This window comes from Tenrec ecaudatus, chromosome 1 (assembly GCF_050624435.1).
Source record: "Tenrec ecaudatus isolate mTenEca1 chromosome 1, mTenEca1.hap1, whole genome shotgun sequence".
Taxonomy (NCBI): Eukaryota; Metazoa; Chordata; class Mammalia; order Afrosoricida; family Tenrecidae; genus Tenrec; species Tenrec ecaudatus.
In genome coordinates, this window is record NC_134530.1 from 75,783,961 (window position 1) to 75,803,537 (window position 19,577).

At 38.7% G+C, this 19,577-nt stretch overlaps 1 protein-coding gene across 1 annotated transcript in view; it reads right to left on the reverse strand.

Annotated features, from left to right (window-relative positions):
- FAF1 (Fas associated factor 1) overlaps positions 1-19,577 on the reverse strand; it is a 504,460-nt gene that overhangs the window by 62,522 nt on the left and 422,361 nt on the right. The window contains exons 16-17 of the mRNA XM_075555846.1: positions 8,005-8,085; positions 6,691-6,768 (exon numbers count right to left, since the gene is read on the reverse strand). Of these exons, the coding sequence (XP_075411961.1) occupies positions 6,691-6,768; positions 8,005-8,085 (159 nt within the window). The remainder of the gene's footprint in view (positions 1-6,690; positions 6,769-8,004; positions 8,086-19,577) is intronic.

A 19,577-nucleotide genomic window follows, 5' to 3' on the forward strand; every position in this document is an offset into this window, starting at 1 on the left:
AGGGAATCATAGACAATGAACCACTAAGCATTGTAAACATATATTCCCCGAATGAGAGACCAGCTCAATACGTCAACCAAACACTCCAAAGGATTAAGAAAGAAATCACAGACTCGACAATTATAGTGGGTGACTTCAACACACCTCTCACTAAGAAAGATAGATCACAGGGAAAGAAACTCAACAAGGAGACTAGAGAGCTAAACTCCACAATTAGACAATATGACCTGATAGATATTTACAGAGCTTTTCATCCAAATATAAAAAATTTCACATTCTTTTCAAGTCCCCAAGGCACATATTCGAAGATAGACCACATGCTGGGGAATAAGGCAAATCTACATATATTTAAGCACATTGAAATAATACAGACCTCTCTCTCTGACCACTGTGCCATAAGACTGGAAATCAACAAAAGGAAGACAAAGAAAATAAGAGCAAGTAATTGGAGGATGAATAACTCTCTACTTCAAAAGGAGTGCATACTGGTGCAGATCAGAGATGAAATCAGGAAATTTCTAGAAACCAACGAAAATGAGCACACGACGTACCAAAACTTATGGGACACAGCAAAGGCAGTCAGCAGAGGAATTTTCATAGCAATACATGCACACCTAAGAAATGAGGAGAGACTCATGATTGATACGCTGACACAAAATTTACAACAACTAGAGCAGAGTCAGCAGGACAATCATACTAACAGCAAAAGAAAATAAATTATAAAAATCAGGGCAGAGATCCAGGAGAGGGAAAATGAGAAAACTATGGAAAAAATTAATATCGCGAAAAGCTGGTTCTTTGAAAGGATAAACAGGATCGATAGACCATTGGCAAACCTAACCAAAGAAAGGAGGGAACAAATCTCAATAGCAAGAATAAGGGATGAAAGAGGGGTCATTACAACAGACCCTAATGAAATCAAAAGGATAGTTACACAGTACTATGAAGGATTGTACTCCAAAGAATTCAACAATTTGGAAGACATGGACAAATTCCTGGAAAAACAATCCCTCCCTAGACTATCCTCAGTGGACATCAAGAATCTCAACAGACCCATAGCAATAGAAGAAATAGAAAAGGTTATCAAGGGATTACCAACAAAAATATTCCCTGGATCAGATGGCTACACTGGAGAATTCTAACAAGCATTCAGGGAAGAACTAATACCAATCCTACACAAACTTTTCCAGAACATAGAAAAAGATGGCAAACTCCCGAACTCCTTCTATGAAGCTAGTATAACTCTAATACCCAAACCGGTCAAGGATCCCACAAGAATCTAGAACTACAGACCAATATCCCTAATGAACATTGATGAAAAAATCCTTAACAAAATACTAGCCAACAGAATACAAAAGTATATAAAACAAATAATTCACCATGACCAAGTGGGATTCATGCCAGGGATGCAGGGATGGTTCAACATACGAAATACCATTAGTATTATTCGTCACATTGACATGAAAAAATATAAGAATCACATAATAATATCAATAGATGCAGAAAAAGCATTCGACAACATCCAACACCAATTCCTGTTTGAGACACTTGCGAAGATAGGAATGTAAGGAAAGTTCCTCAAGACAATACAAGCTATATATGAAAAACCAACAGCCAAAGTCATAGTCAATGGAGAAAAGACTAACACAATCCCAGTGAAAAAGGGGAGCAGACAAGGATGCCCCTTGTCCCCACTCCTATTTAATATCATGCTGGATGTTTTAGCTAACAGCATAAGGCAAAGAAGTGACATCAAAGGTATTCGTCTATGGAAGGAAGAGGTGAAATTATCGTTGTTTGCAGATGATATGATTTTATATATGGAAAATCCCAAAAGTTCCACAAGGGGAGTACTGGAAGCAATAGAGGAGTTTGGCAGAGTGACAGGATACAAGATCAACAAACAGAAGTCCATCGGACTGTTATACACATAAGACCACAGAAGAAGAGATCAAAAAGGTGGTACCCTTCACAATAGCCAAACACAAACTGAAATATCTACGGATATACCTTACTGAAAAAACAAAAGATCTATACAGGGAAAACTATAGAACACTATTACAAGAAACCAAGAGCGACCTCAACAAATGGAAGAATATCCCATGCTCTTGGATTGGAAGATTTAATATAGTTAAGATGTCAGTTCTGCCAAAAAGCACTACATAAATTTAATGCTATCCCGATACAATTACCATCATCTTTCTCCAAAGAAATGGCAAAACTGATTACCAACTTCATATGGAGAGGGAAGAAGCCCAGAATTAGCAGAGAACTCCTCAAGAAGAAGGACACCGTGGGAGGGCTTGCTTTACCTGACTTTGACACATACTATATAGCCACAGTTCTCAAAACTGCATGGTATTGGTACAATGACAGATACTCAGACCAATGGAAAACAACTGAAAACCCAGAAATAAAAGCATCAGCATACAGACAGCTGATCTTTGATAAGGGCCCCCAAAATATCAAATGGGAAGCAGATGGCCTCTTTTAACAAGTGGTGCTGGAAAAAACAGATATCAACATGCAAAAAAATGAAGCAAGACCCTGATCTCACTCCATGCACAAGAATAAACTCAAGGTGGATCACAGACCTTGAAGTTAAACCCCAAACTATTAGGGCCATCAATGAGGGAATTGGGACCAACTTGAGAACTTTGGCGCAGGGAATACGCAGGCTATCAGAAATAGGGAGGGACACACACAGGGAGGCATAAATTGACAAATGGGATATACTGAAGATAAAACACTTGTGTACATCTAAAGAATTCACCAAGAGAGTAATAAGAGATTCCACAGATTGGGAAAACATCTTTAGCAATGACACATCAGACAAAGGTCTTGTTACTAAAATCTACAAAACTCTGCTAGCTTCCAAAAAGAAAAAAACTAATAGCCCACTTGAGAGGTGGGCAAAGGACTTGAACAGAAGTTTCACAGGGGCAGAAATCCGAATGGCCAACAAACATATGAGAAAATGTTCCCGATTTTTAGCCATAAGAGAAATGCAAATTAAAACAACAATGAGGTACCACCTGACACCAAAAAGGAAGCCCAATTCAAAAAATCAGAAAGCAACAAGTGTTGGAGGGGCTGTGGGGAGACAGGAACTCTTATCCACCGCTGGTGGGCCTGTAAGTACGTACAGCCACTATGGAAATCAATCTGGCGATACCTAAAACAGATGGAAATAGAGTTACCCAGCAATCCCCTTACTGGGCATATACCCAGAAGAGGCAAGAAACAAACCAAGGCCAGACATCTGTGCTCCAATGTCCATTTCGGCACAGTTCACAATTGCAAGGAGTTGGAAGCAACCCAAATTTCCATCAACTGATGATTGGATTAAAAAACTGTGGTATATACATACAATGGAGTACTACGCATCACTAAAAAGCAGTGATGAACGTATGAGGCACATAGCAGCATGGGAAGAACTGGAGGAAATCATGCTAAGCGAAGTAAGTCAGTCACAAAAGGTCAAGTACAACATGAGCCCGCTGAGGTAAGTATTAAAAAAAAAATGCAAAAGTGGCATAGGGGAAAAAGCTACTGTATACAAACATTTTGGGGGTGAAGACCGTGTAGTATGGCAGAGATCAGATCAAAACCAGGGATGCACATGGTAGACAACAGTGGAGGAGGTGGGGAAAGGAAAACAAAAGGATGAATATAAGGAAGAAAAGAGAAGTGGGGGCATGGGGCACTAATCCACCCAAGGGGAGGGTATTGTTTATATCTCCACAGGGAAAGTGGGACCAGACTTCAACACAGTGCTGCAAGGGTGAATGCAACATTCCTGCGTGGAGTAGGGAACCAGTGGAGAAGTCTGGGAGGCTGGCCCCAAACACCAAAAATCAAGTGGATTCCTGCCCCTGCCCTGAGAAGAATTTGTTTCAAAGGACGACATTGATTCTGCAGCTCCGGGAGATGGACATATCTGATCAGAGCATACGGGAGCAGATGAAGGGAGAGGAGAGAGTGGAGCACAGCCTGGCCCACCAGGCTGTGAGGAGGAAGTTCCTGATTAGAGCAGCCAGTCTACAGAGAGAACAACATGGCTGGCCCCATTATGAGACATTATGCCCCTCAGTGACCAAGGGCGATACAGGGGACAGCAGCGGAGACACAGTGTGGGAATTGCACCTGACCTGATCCCCCACACCGAGGCAAAGCACCGAGGGAGTGCAGCGGAACAGCAAGGGAATGGAGTGGCAAGATCCCCAGGGAATGTTGAAAGTGGACTTTGGGGCCAGGGCGTGGTGCCCTGACAGACTGGACTGAAAAACACTCCTAAGGGCCAACAAATGGTCCTTGAACTAACTACAAGCTTTTCTTTCTTGATGTGTTTTGTTTTTTGTCAGTAGTTTGTTGTTGTCTGGTTGTATACTGTTGCTTTGTTTTCCTCTGTCTTGTTTTCGTGCATGTTATTGTCTCCACAGGTCTGTCTAAATAAGACAGGCTGGATAAACTATCTGGAAGAAAAAACAACGGGACCGACAGTTCCGGGAGGACTTGGGATAGGGGGAAGTGGGGGGAGGGTAAGGAAGTGGTGTTAACAAACACAGGGACAAGGGAACAAAATGGGACCCAAAATGGTAGTGTGGGGGGAGTGGCAGGCCTGGTAGAGAATGATCAAGGGTAAGGTTTTGTAAAGAAGAGGTATAGCTGTAACCCAGGTGGGGACGGAGCATGGTAGTAGGGCAGGAGGAAAGTGAAGGGAGATGGAGGAAAGAGCTAGGAGTCAAAGGCCATTTATAGAGGTTTAGACAAAGCCATGTACATGCAAATATATATATGAGGATGGGGAAATAGATCTATGTGTCTATACTTACAGGTTTAGTATTAAGGTGGCAGAAGGAATATGGGCCTCTACTCAAGCACTACCTCAATGCATGAATACCTTTTTTTATTAAATTGGAACTCTATGATGCTCACCCTCCTGACACAACTGCTGAAGCCAAAGTGGGTGAACAAGTAAATGTGGTGAAGAAAGCTGATGGTGCCCGGCTATCAAAAGAGATAGTGTCTGGGGTCTTAAAGGCTTGAAGAGAAACAAGCGGCCATCTAGCTCATAAGCAACGAAGTCCACATGGAAGAACACACCAGTCTGTGTGATCATGTGGTCCCGAAGGGATCAGTTATCAGGCATCAAAGAACAAAAAATCATATCATTGGCTGCACACCTCCATACGATCACCGAAGACAAACGGGTGCATAAGCAAATGTGGCGAGGAAAGCTGATGGTGCCTGGCTATCAAAAGAGATAGTGTCTGGGGTCTTAAAGGCTTGAAGGTGAATAAGCGGCCATCTAGCTCAGAAGCAATAAAGCCCACATGGAAGAAGCACACCAGCCTGTGCGATCATGAGGTGCCAAAGGGACCAAGTATAAGGCATCAAGCAAAATACATATACACATACATACATATATATATATATATATATACATATAACATAGTGAATGAAGGGGGAAGTGCAGAGTGGAGACCCAAAGCCCATTTGTTGGCCACTGGAGATCCCCTCATAGAGGGGTTTAGGAGAGGAGATGGGTCAGTCAGGGTGCGATGTAGTACCGATGAAGAACACAGCTTTCCCCCAGATCCTGGATGCTTCCTCCCCCTAACTACCATGATCCGAATTCTACCTTGCAGGACTGGATAGGGCAGAGGTTGTACACTGGTCCATATGGGAGCTGGAGGCACAGGGAATCCAGGGTGGATGATGCCTTCAGGACCAGGGGTGTGAGGGGCGATACTGAAAGAGTGGAGGGTGAGTGGGTTGGAAAGGGGGAACTGATTACAAGGATCCACATGTCACCTCCTCCCTGGGAGACGGACGGCAGAGAAAGGGGGGGGGGGAAGGGAGACTCCGGATAGGGCAAGATATGATAAAATAACAATCTACAAATTATCAAGGGCTCATGAGGGAGGGGGGGAGTGGGGAGGGAGGGGAAAAAAGAGGACCTGATTCAAAGGGCTTAAGTGGAGAGCAAATGCTTTGAAAATGATTAGAGCAAAGAATGTACAGATGTGCTTTATACAATTGATGTATGTATATGTATGGATTGTGGTAAGAGTTGTATGAGCCCCTAATAAAATGTAAAAAAAAGTATACTGGTATAAACATGAAAAGAACACAGAAGAACAAACCAAAAAGCTTGACAGACTGCCCATGTCTAGGAGCTGTATCAGTGAGGATTCTCCAGAGAATGAGAAACAACAGGATGGAACTATAAGCATGTATGTCTATGCATAACTTATTTTCAGGAAATGGATAGTGCAGCTCTGGGGACTGCTAGTCTGAAATACGTACAGCAGGTCAATGGGCTGGAAACTCAGCAGGAGTCGACAGTGTTGTCTTGAACCAGACATTTTTACCGAGAAACCTCTATTTTGTTTTTAAGGCCTTCAACTGTTTGTATGAAGTATACCCACATTATCAATTAAATTCACTTGATTGAGTCACAAGAACTAGATTACTATTTGGTTAAACAGCTGAATGCTATAGCCAAGTTGATATAAAATTAACTATCATGGGGCCCCAAAGCATGATATTGCAGAAGTAACACACAATATTAAATAAATCTTGGAACAGTAGAAAGAAGTTGCAAGAATTACAAACAGCTTCAATATCAAATGCAATGGAAATACAACACAGCTCTTGAATAATTTTTCTAAAACTTATGCCCACCTCACGTTCTTCTTCTTGCTCTTTACGAATTTGCTCCAAACGAAACTGTTCTGCCATCTCTCTCTCATGAGCTTCCCTCTGTTGGTGAAACAGAAGAGGAGCTGGTTACGTCCAAAGGGCTCATTTTCAGCATGGGCCAGGACTATAGTTTGGTGATGGGAGTGTCGCTCTCTGAAACAAGAATGGCCCAGGAGCGCTAAACCAAAGCACAGCTCTCTGCTCATGTTGGATTTCTTGTTCAAACACCTTGAATGATTCTGGGTAGTACGTGGCACTTAAGATTCTCCATGACCTTTTCTGCTACCCCTCCTATACCCAAATCTCAAGCTCTATTCATATCAGTCTACCTGGTGCCCATGCTGTTCAGTCTCTTTCCTCTAGCATACATTATTTCCTATTCCCTCCTACCTCCCTCTCTCTCACATTCATATACCACCTCTATTGTGAAACCATCTCCAATACATTTTCCCTTCATGGGTCTTCGTAAAAGTTGGAAAAACACTTCCTTTGAAACTTCTATACACTGAACTCACCCAAACCTCAGTGTTTTGCTTATGGTATTTAGAACTGTTACACTTCCATTTGCTAGATGTGTCCTTGACTGAATCTACCATACTGTGAGGCCTTTGCAGGCAGAGACAAGAGCTTGTTCAATTTCCTTCCTTCTTGAATGCTCAAAACTGAAATAGGTGCTCATTAAATGTTTACTGTTATTTTTATACAAATGGTATGAAATATATATATTTCTAGCAGTACCCTACTGTGCCCTGCCCTTCTGCACCTTCCTTGGAAAGTATTGTAAGTGCACTATGTAAAAACAATCACATAACATACATAAATGTAAATAAATTAGTTGTTCTTACCCCTTACCAAATATTAAAACAACCTGAAAATCTAATCGACTCACAGTAACCTAATAGAGGGTTTCCCAGACTAAAAACCTTCTTGGGACCAGACAGCCTCATCTTTCTCTCACAGAACAACCTTGAAGTTAGAAGTCGAACACTTATCCTATAGCACTACTATGTCTCCTTTTGCCATAGACTAATAAAAAATAAGTAGAATCGGCAACAAGCTCATTTCTTTTCTTTTTGTTTTGTTTTCATGATTTTCAATAACCTTTTGGCTTGTCAAAATGAGCATCAGTTAAGAACCAAGGGCAGATGATAACCTTTCTGTTAATTGAATCTAGCTTTCTCCAATGCAAACCTAGTAATTCTTAGGAATCAAAATGATAAGGAGGTTGGCACTTAAATAACGAAAGACTACTTGGGATTGAATTCTTCATCCCAGAAGGTCCCTGACCAAACCTACTTTTGCTCTGTCAGCCTCCAGTGAAAGACGATAGGCTTCATCTTGTTCTCTCTTCACATTTTCTCTGGCTTCACGCTCATCCTTAAAAAAGAAGAAAAAAAAATGGTTCATCAGCAGAAGCGCTATCTAGTGTTGCAGTGCACAGGAAGCCTGTAATGAGTCTTACAGAGAAAATGCGTTTGCAAGATAAGCTATGCTCAGGTGCGAGCTAGAGTGCTGTTGGCTATGAAGTCAATGTCACTGACTCAATATAATGTGTCTTTAAACAGAAATGCATAAAGAAAGTTATATATTCCTCAATCAATAAAAAATAAGACCAGGGGCTCAAAAGAACTTCACCCTTAAGTTTCTCCTGGAAACAATGGTTCAGTATTCCCGAACTCAGTGTTTACAGTGACTTTATAGAATACAACTACCATGATTAATGAGAATCAACTCTATTACCCTGCTGCATTCACTTATATTCAGAAATTTCCTTATTTCAACTTATATAACAGAAGTCATTTAAGTTGAAAATCTTCAAAAAATTTTAGCTTCTGAAGTGATTTATATGGCCACATTAAAATTATGATTTCATATTATGTTAAAAGCAAACTAAATTACCAAGTTATTTGTTAAATTCAGGAGTATAGCTATGTACTTAAGCTTCATAATTGCCTGTAATTGCCTACAACAGAGGAGTGTAGGTTCATGTTTTTGGTCTTTTGTTACTAAGTTGAAATATATAAAGCCACCAATATTGGACTATTTTGTACCATAAAATTACCATTAAAAATAATGTTGTTTAATAATACCTTCCTACTTTTTGCCTCCTTCATTACACATACAAGGGGGTACTCCCCAAACTGGATTTTTTTTCAAAGCTATGGATTTCATATTTTTACAAAACAGCCTTATCATCTTCAAAGTCAGCTCCATTATACAATACAGTTGTAAAATCTGTGATTCCAGTCTTGGAAACAATTTTCAAATTCATATCTTTGTATGACTGACAGGACCTCCCATGTTTTTTTCTTCACCTCTTTTACTTCATCAAATCGTTGTGCTTTCTTGCCCCTCTTCATTTGTGGAAGCAAAAAAAAGTTGTAACCCCTTCCAGGGTGATGAACAACAGAAAAATAAGTGAAGGGTGGCAGTGAAAAAAAAAAGGGTAATTTATAAAATGTTCATGAGGGAGGGGGAAATGAGCTGACACCAACGGCTCAAATGGAAAGAAAGTGTTTTGAAAGTGATGAGGGAAACAAATGTACAAATGTGCTTGACACAATGGATGTATGTGTGGATTGTGATAAGAGCTGTATGAGCCTCCAATAAAATGATTAAAATAAAAAAAGTCACATGAAGGGAGGTCAGGTGAGTAAGGTATGTGGGGCAAGAGAGGTATGCCTGATTTTGCCAAAACTTGGTGCACTAATATGACTGCATGAGCAAGTGGCAAAATCAGTTCTCCATCTGCCACAATTCAGGCCTTTTTTTTGTCACAGACTGTTACAATCTTTACAGAATGTCTAAATAGAAAGCTTGATTAAGAGGCTGACCCGGTGGAAGGAATTCCAAATGCACTACGAGTCCATTTAGGAAGCTGGAGGACATCCAGAACGTAGTTTGTCATCAACTGACACTTTCCCGTTTCGAAATGAGAAAACCACTCATACACTTGTGTTTTTCCCATAATGCTGTCCTTGTAAGCTTGTTCAACATCACAACAGTTTCTGCAGCATTTCTCCCAAACAGGAAATAAAATTTCACAGATGTACACTGTTCTCTTACATTGGCCATCACAAAAAAAGGAGGTTTGAGCAAACCTGCTTTGACAAAAATATTCACTGTGGCCAGAGCAAGTTGTTCAATTGGGAAACATGCGTACAACAAAAGCTCTGCTTGGTTTTTTTTTGGCGGGGGAGTACCCCACCCTGTTTGTTTTTTTGGCGGGGGAGTACCCCTCGCATACATCTGAGTCTCAAGTGTTTCATATACTGTCTAACCTTTTGGAAGTGTATAGTAAGGAACTGATGGAAAAATATCAGTAAACGTATTTATTGTCTGCATAAAAATTGGAGAAAAAGATACAATTCAGTTAATGAAATTGACTGGATATGAATGACATCTTATGACAGACACTCCGTATACACAGCAAAGGAACTCTACACAGGTGCAAGAAGCCCTATGGGGATAAATACAGTTCATAAAAATTATTCTAAGCAAACAGTTGTTTTAAAGTAGACTGTTACATATATGAAAGGTTATTAAATACAGGATCTCTGGAACACAATGTGACATCTGTTATGAGAAAACTTTTTTTTTCACAGCTTCTCTATTTTTTGTTTTCTTAAAGAGCTATTTTATAAGTACATCACTGACTACCTAACACAAAGCATACTGATTGTCACACTCGTTTAAGAGCTTTGTATATACTACCTACTTCAATCTTTCCAAGAATCTTTTGAATTCCTAATAACCTCATTTTAGAGAGAACCGAGACAGAAAAAGGGTAAGCAACTTGCCCAAGGTTAGTCAGAAGCAACACGGGACTTAGGAAAGTTGCTTGGCTGGCTCCAAGGCCACACCCGGAGCCAGCCACTCTGTTGCTTGAGGGTTCTCTGAGGATGCAACAATTGAGCACAAGGGCTTGGCCTGGTGCTTGTGAGGTGCCATGGAGTTTACCCTGACTCAGAGGGGCCCTACGTGCAACACTGCCTACCATATTCACAATTGCTCTCATATTTGAACCCACTGTTGTAGCCATTGTTTCAATCCATCTTTTCGAGGGTCTTCCTTTGTTGTTGTTCTATTTTCCAAATATGATGTCCGCTTCCAGAAACTGATCTGTCCTCATAACAAATCCAAACTACAATGAAGTAAAGTTTTAGCATTTTTGCTTCTAAGGAACATTCAGGTTCCACCTCTTCCGAGACAGATCTGTTGGTTCTTTTGGCAATGCTTGGTACTTTTAAAATTCTGCGCCAGTAACATAATTCAAATGGATCAACTCTTCTTCTTGAACCTTTCCTCCATTTCTAACTTCTTTCCCTCTTTCCTTACCCTCCATTCCTTCTTACAAAAATATTCATGAAAAGTTCAGTGTTCAGGTTTTGCATTATTTTTCCTCTAAATTTCTTTATAAGAGACCCACAAGAGCTAGTTTATAGATGAAGAAACTGAAATCATATGTGTATATGATTTACCTAAAAGCAGCCAGGAAATTAATGTCAAAGACTTAAACCCGGGTCTTGACTCACAATTATAATATAAATGCTCTTTCTCTTGCTCATAATTCTCTCTGACCAGCTCAAAAAGGCAGGCTCAGAATAAATTTTTCGGAAGTCTTGGTCATAACTTTTTGCTGGTTTGAGAGCTACTTGTGAATGACTATCATTTCATGTCTATTTTTTAAATTAATAAAATAATCAACATAATCCACAATAGAAATAGAACAAAGGAAAAGAAGCACACAATCACAATCAATCAGTGCAAAAAAAAGGCACTTGACAATATCTAACACCCATTCCTGTTAAAAAAGTTCAGCAAAACAGAAATAGAAGGGAAATTCCTCTATATAATTAAGGGCGTATATACAAAGCCAATGGCCAACATTACCCTCTTTGTAGAGAAACAAAGCATTCCCCTTGAAAACAGAGCCTCACAAGAAGTCCTTTACTATATTATTCAATATTGTGCTAAAAGTCGTAGGCAGAAAAAAGGAAAGGAAAACCAGAGGTATCCAAATTAGTAAAGGAAGGGACTTCGGTGGCACAGGAGTGTATGCACTAGGCTGCGAATCACCAAACTGGCAAAGGAGTGAAACTTCCTCTACTTACAGATTATAAGATCTAACACAGAGAAAAATCACAAATTCTCAGCAAGAAAGTTATGAAAACTAATTGTAAAGTTCAGCAGAGTGGCAGAGTCCAAGATCAACATACATAAATCAACTGGATTCCTTTATACTACCAAAGAATGCCCTGAAAAAAAAATCACGAAAACAAAACTGTTTACAATAGCCACCCCAAAGATGAAATGCTTTGGAATAAATTTTAACAGAGAATCAAAGACCTATACAAAAAAACCCAAACTACAAAATGTTCTTGACCAGGTAAAGTATACGACAGATAGTAGGTATTCAACAAATGTGGACTGAATTAAAGAGCAAGGACAATCAACTGATTCTTTCCAAGATACTGAAAGAGAAAGGAAGTTGAGATTTTAGTAATTAGATTCTACTTCAATTTCTCTAATATATGGGAAATTAGAGGCTTTGGGAAAAAAGTGATTAACTTATGGTTTAATGGGTATAGAACTAGAAGTCAGATATTAAGACTTTATTTTACTTAAAAATTTCAAGTCATAAAGGAGTCTAATAACCTTATTTACAAAGTTATATTTTATTTAAAAATTTTTAAACTGTATTTAAAAAGTATCAGAATTAGACATTTACCAAAGGAGATAGACAAATGACTAACAAACACATGCAAAGACACTCAGCATAATTAACTGAGCAAATCCAAACCAGAATGAGATAACCATTTCACACCTGCTAAAATGATTATTATAAAAAATAAGTGTTTATGAAGATATACAGCTATTGGAACTCTTGTATATTGCTGGTGGGAATGTAAAATGGCAATTAGGTAGTTCTTAAAAATTTTAAGGAGTCCTGGTGGCCTAATGGGTTATATGCTTTGGGTTGCTAACTGCAAGGTCAGCAGTTCAAAACCATCAGCAGCTCCAAGAGGAAAAAAAAAGAGCTTTTCTATTTTACGAGCCCCCAATAAAATGATTAAAAAACTTTTTAAAACACAGAATTACTATGTGACCCAATAATTCCACTTTTAGATATGGTGTTGCGAATTGACATTGGGTCAATTTTGACTCAATGCAGAGAAGAACCCCACGCATGCAGAGAAGAACTATTTCATAAGATTTTCATAGCTGTGACATTTTATTTATTTTAGGCTGTGACTTCTTAAAAGCAGATGGACAGACCTGTCTTCTGAGGTACTAATGGGTGGGTTGGCACCAGTCTTTCAGATACTAGAGAGGGCTTAGCTGTTTGTGCCACCCAAGGAGCTCTACTTTTACATATACCCCCAACCAACACAGATTGCTGTTGAGTCAGCTGACTCAAGATAGAGCAGAACTGTCTCACAGGGTTTACCAGGAAACCCTTATGGACGCAGACTGCCAGATTTTTCTCCCAAAGAGCAGGTGGTGGGTTCAAATTGCTGAAATTTTGAGCTAGCAGTTGAGTGTTAAACCAGGACAACATACAGGTTCCTGTTACATATGTTGTTGCTGCTAGACACTACCAGGTTGATTCCAATTCATAGTGACCCTATGTATGACAGAATGAACCACTGCTGGTCCTGCACCTGTCTTGCAATTGTTATGCTTGAGCCCACTGCTGCAGCCATAGTCAGTCTATTTCTTGATGGTCTCCTTTGTTGTCGACCCTCCACTTAATCAGGTCTGATGTCCTTTTCCAGGGACTGTTCTCTCCTGTAACTTGTCCAAAGTATAAGTCTTGCCAGCCTTGCTTCTAAGGAATACCCTCCCTGCACTTCTTCCAAGACAGATTTGTCTGTTCTTCCAGTAGCTCATTGTGCGTTGAGTATTCTTTACCAGCACAATTCAAATGCATCAATTCTTCTCTGGTCATCATTACTGGTTGTTCATTTTCACATACTTTTTTTGAGGTGACTGAAAAATACCTAAATGACATCTTTGTGCTCTTTAACACTTTAAAGGGGTATTTTGCAGGTTTGCATACTGAAACGCATCATCTGAGTTCTTGATTGCTTGCTTCCATGAGTGTTAATTGTGGGCCAAATAAAACGAAATTTTAGACCTCAATTTTTCCACTATCATGGCGTTCTTTATTGGTTCATTTGCAAGGATTTTTTTTCTCTTTACATTGAGGTATAACTCACACCGAAGGCTGTATTTTTTCATCTAAATCAATAAATGCTTCTTAAGATTCCATGGCTTTCATATGCGTATTACGGGTTGCTAATGAGCCTTTCTCCAATCCTGGTGCTGCTTTCTTCTTCACACAGTCCAGGTTTTAAGAATTATCTGCTCAGCACACAGACTGAGAGTAGGCATGGTGAAAAGCAGATACCTTTCCTGATTTTAAACCATGCAGTATTCCTTATTTGGGTTGAATGACTGTAAGTCCATAGAGTTTTGCATGAGTATAATTATGTTGTCTGGAATCCCTAGAGCTAGCTATTGTTTATTATGATCCATACAATGCCTCTGCATTGTCACTGAAACACAAACATCTTTCTGGTATTTTCTGCTTTTCGCCAAGATTCATTTGATGTCACCAATGACACCCTTCATTCAACATCCTCTTCTGGATCTGGCTTGAAAATTTGGCAGGTCACTGTTGGTGTACTGCTGCAACCATTTAAAAATTATCTTCAGCAAAATGTTACCACATGTGATATTAATTATATTGTTTGGTTATTTCCACATTGTACTGGATCACCTTTCTTTGGAATGGGCACAAATATGGATCTTTTCCAATTTGTTGGCCAGGTAGCTGTCTTCCAAATTTCTTGATTTAGACAAGTAAGTGTGTCCAGTATTGCATCAGTTTGTTAAATATTTCAATTGGTATTCTATCCAAGCTGGAATGACAGTATTGGTGAAAAACAACACACTAAAAATAGACTGGATCCAGCGCCCCCCACTGAAAACAGGTATTTAAACAGATACTTTCATATGAATATTCACAGTATCACGAGTCACAATAGCTGAGAGGCAGAACCATCCCAATTTTATTCATTCATTTATGAAAAGGCAAATGAATAAATAAAATGTATTCATCAAAAGGCAAATGAATAAGTAAAGTGTGACATATCTGTATAATGTAATACTATTTGATGACAATAAAAGAAGCAGTGAGGCAATAAACCTCAAAGACATTCTGTTAAATGAAAAAGCCAGACAAAAAAGATGACATATCTGGATTTTAAAATGTTCCTTTCTTCTACTGTATTTCTGCCAGCGGGTAAGAAATGTAATTTCAAAAATAATATATTTTCATGCATATCAATAGAGCAAAAAGATAATTTTTGTTTAATAAATTGTTTTGTGTTTTCATTTTGAAACATATATCTTCCTTAATTATTAACTTAAAGTACCGAATTAGAAGCATGGGGAAAAATTAGACTAAGGAATCATAAGACCTGAGTTCTAATCCTGACCCTGAACTTTCTTATACTGTGTAGGCCATTTAAAGTCTCTGAAGTTCACTTTTCTCATTTAAAAAAATGGGAGTGATTAACACATCAATTTATTCAGGATACATGGGATACCATATGGGAGTAGGATTAACAATAACAACTAATAATAAATATGTATTGGGCTCAAATAGTTTCCTGATAACTATAAGAACCTATAATTTGACTCGGATAAACCTCATCCTGAGGAGCTCTGTTCTGGAGTCAAAAAAGACTGGGATCCAATCCCATTGCTCCCGATATCCATCTGTGTAATTGTGAAGGCACTAGTTAATGTTTCTGAACCTCAGTTTTCTAACATGCAAATGCTAAGCTGTTCTTTCCAAAGTCACATGGATGAAAAATGGCCGAACAGGATTAGGATGTAATCATGCACTTGATCACACATTTAGAGAGGGTAAATGAACATCAATTAAAACCTATAGCACTATTTAAAAAATCACATATTACATTATTTCATTTGTGAAACATCTAGATTAGACAAATCCACGGAGAGAGAACATAGATTGGTGGTTACCAGAAAATGAGGGAAGGGGAAAGTAAGAGCGGCTGCGTAACGGGCACCGGGCCTCCTGTGGGAGTGCTCAAATTATATGCAACCAGATAATGGTGATGACTACACAGCATTTCAAATGTACTACAATCCACTGAACTGCATACTTTAAAATGACTAGTTATGTTAACTTCATCTGAAAAAAATGTAAAGAATCACAATTACAGAACTGATGTCACATGAATTGCTGTCTTAAGAGTTACAGAACTAAAAATTTACCTACAACAAAGCTTTCTGCTGTAGAAAGAGAGGAGTATACTTATTGTTCTGCACTTGAAGTATAGATGATAAAGATACTACTTGAAAAGATGTGTTAAATTGAAACCCAAAGAAGTGTTACCTAGTGTATGGATTTCTGAGATACTGGGGTCAGAGCATTCCTTTCACAGTCAAAATCTTGAATGCTAGTCGTAGCATCAGAATCATACAAGAAAGTGGTCACGGGTTTCAAATATAGAATTGGTTTGGATTATAGGCCTATTAATATAATATGCATATTGTTGGGAAAGTTACTTGACTTCTCTCAAAGCTGTGGTAAGCATAAATTTCCTGGCAATGGGCCTAATCCAGGAGCTCTGGTAGCACAGTGGTTACAGCGCTTAGCGGCAAATTCAAACAGGAATCGACTCAACAGTAGGTGGCTTTGATTTGGGTAGATCTAGTTAATTACTGTGGTTTCCATTCTGTACCAAGTGGCCCCCTTCCTTGTTTATCTCATTAAAGTTACCATTTACCAGGTATTTTGCAGGGGACAAAAGTACTAAATATTAATGAATATCCTCTGCCTATATTTTCATCTAAGACTTTTAATCTTTTAAACTCTTGTATTTTATGGTTTATAAAGCACTTTTTTTAAAAAATAAAGCACTTTTACATGATATTCACAGCAGTTGGTTTGGCTAGGAAAGGACTTATTTGCATTCAGACACAAGAAAACCAGAGAGCTTAAGTTATTTTTCTCAGGGTCACTTAGCTTGTTAGAATGCAGTCTTCCTGGTACCTAATCTGGAACTCTACTTGCCATTTCATTTCTGTTCAACCTTCTTCCCTACCTATTAAATAATTGGTCTTTCTAAACAGAGTAGGGGGAGAGTCATAAAATTATTTTCTTGAGTGCAAAAATATAATGTGTAACCATTTGCTGTATTATTTGAAAAGGAAAAACAGGATAGGCCTAGTTCATTTCCCTGCCAGTGGTCTCTTCACAGAGAGAAGAGAAAGATGGTAAGGAATGGATATGCACTTTCAGCCTAGCTTTATCCTCAAGAATTGCTCTGATCTGTTTCTCTCCCTAGCCCTTAGGGAAACTGAAGTGTCTTGGTCTTGTTGATCTCTGCACCACTAGGCCCAACCAGTGCTGTCAACTTGGTTAAAGAAACAAAATCAAACTCACCTCCTTAGTAACCCTGTAAGAGAAGGTAGAAACGCCCTTGTGAGTTTCTGAGACTATTTTTGGGAGTAGAAAGCCACATCTTTCTCCTACAGAGCAGCTGGTGGAGTTGAACTGCTGACTTTGTGGTTAGTAGCCCAACTCATAACTCATTATGCCCATAGGGCTCCTAGAATCTTTAAAAAATGGCCACTGGATAACCACGAAACCTAATCTCCAAAGATAGGTATTAGTTTTTTATTTGTTAAATTTATTTGTCTGTAAAACTATTCATGAACTACTAATACTGAAAAAGAACGAAATAAATATTATGACACACCACACAGAATTCTTTTAGGTTACTACTACCTATTGCACCACAGGATAGTGCTTATATGTTAGACTAATTAGGTTATTTTTCAACTCCAGCTATCAACAGTTTTAAACAGAGACCTTTCACGACAGTCCATTGTGAGACTATGAAAACAGAGATGAATTGACAAGCAGCAGGCAACTTTCAAGTCCCAAAGGAGACTGTCTTACTTTGCTAGAATGTAAATCCCTGGAATTTCCTGTAGAGATATTTAGAAAAGATTCTTTTTCACCTCGATAGAAGTGGTATGTGTGAGTGAATTGAAAAGCTGGATTTAAGACTGTTTTGCTTGTTTCTTTGGTGGCAGGATTTCAAATGATGGATTCTGTCTCAGTGTCTGCTTTAGAGGAAGCTTGATAAATTGTTTTAGTTTATTTAAGGCTAAATTCCAATGCAAAGAGAATCCACATATCTGCCTGGTAACCTGGGATGAAACATGTATATTTTACAAGTATGATGTCTTGGTTCATGGCCTTGTCAGCTTTGGTGTGGACTATGGCATATACCTCTTAATAGGTCTTACAACCTCCAGTCCCTCTTCATATAATCCATTCATTCATTCATATTTATATTTACATTTATAAAATATATTATATTATTATTACATTTATAAAATACTAAGCTAATAAATAGTAGGCCTTATGTTAGGAATTAGAGATGATAAGTTAACAGTTTCTCTTACTGGTTGGAGGAGACAGATTTATAAACACAGAAAGAAGAGCAGTATACATTAAGGTTCTTTTATGGGTTAGTCATTTAACATAATATTGAAAATTTTCAGTCCCATGATACACCATTTTGCAGTTGTTGTTAGGTGAAGTCAAATTGATCCCAACTCATTACAACTCAATGTTGCTATGAATGAAACACTGTAGTCCTGTGCCATTCTCACATCCTCTGTTTGCATCCATTACTGCAGCCATGGTATCAATCCATATGGTTGAGATTCTTTCCTTTTTTGCTGATCTACTTTACTAAGCATGATGTCTTTCTGTAGGGCCTGGTCCCTGGTGATAGTAAGTCCAATGTTCCCGAACAAGTCTCATCATTCTAACTCCTAAAGCTCCTGGCTGTAGTTCTTTTAGGACAGATTTCGTCATTCTTCTGGAGGTCCATGGTACATTTAATATTCTCTGTTAACACTACATTTCAAAGGCATCAATCAATTCTTCTTTGGTCTTCCTTACTCACTGTCCAGTTTTCATATGCATATGCGGTGATTGAAAATACATCTTGATCCAAGCATACCTTAGTCTTCAAAGTGATATCTTTGCTTTAAGATATTTTTTGTTTTGCAGTCAATTTTCCCAATGTTAATACATTGTTTAACTTCTTGACTTCCGCTTCCATGGGCATTCACTGTGGACTCAAGTGAAATGAAATAATTGACAACTTTAAGATTTTCTGTTTACCATGATGCTGGTTATGGGTCCAGTTGTGAGGAATTTTGTTTCTTTCCACTGAAGTATAATCCATACAGAAGGCTGTATTCTGTGATCTTTGTATGTAAGTAGGTGCTTCCAATCTTTTTGCTTTCAGCAAGCAAATCTGTGACATCTGCATATTTCAAGTTGCAAATGAATCTTCTCCCAGTCCTAATGCCCTGCTTCTTCATCCACTCCAGCTCCTTGAGATTTGCTCAGGATACAGAATAAAAATCTCCTGATTTTAAACCTTTTAGTATCCCCTGTTCTGTTTGAATGACTGTATGTTAGGCTGGGTCCTCTAGCGAAGCAAAACCAGTGACACACACACACACACACACACACACACACACACACATTTTCTCGATATAAATTTCTTTCATATAGCACTTAGTGATGAAGTACTTGGTGAATGCAAGAGATCATGAAGCACTTAGTGATAAAGATAGAAGAATACAGCTATCAGCATGTATTACATTTCTGTGTAAAGAAAACAAATATTGTACGTGTGTGTGTCTGAAAAATTTTATATCAAGAAAGTGGCTCAAAATTATAGAAGTGGGTAGGTCTAATCCAGTTCAAGACCATGGGTCATACATTAAGCTGG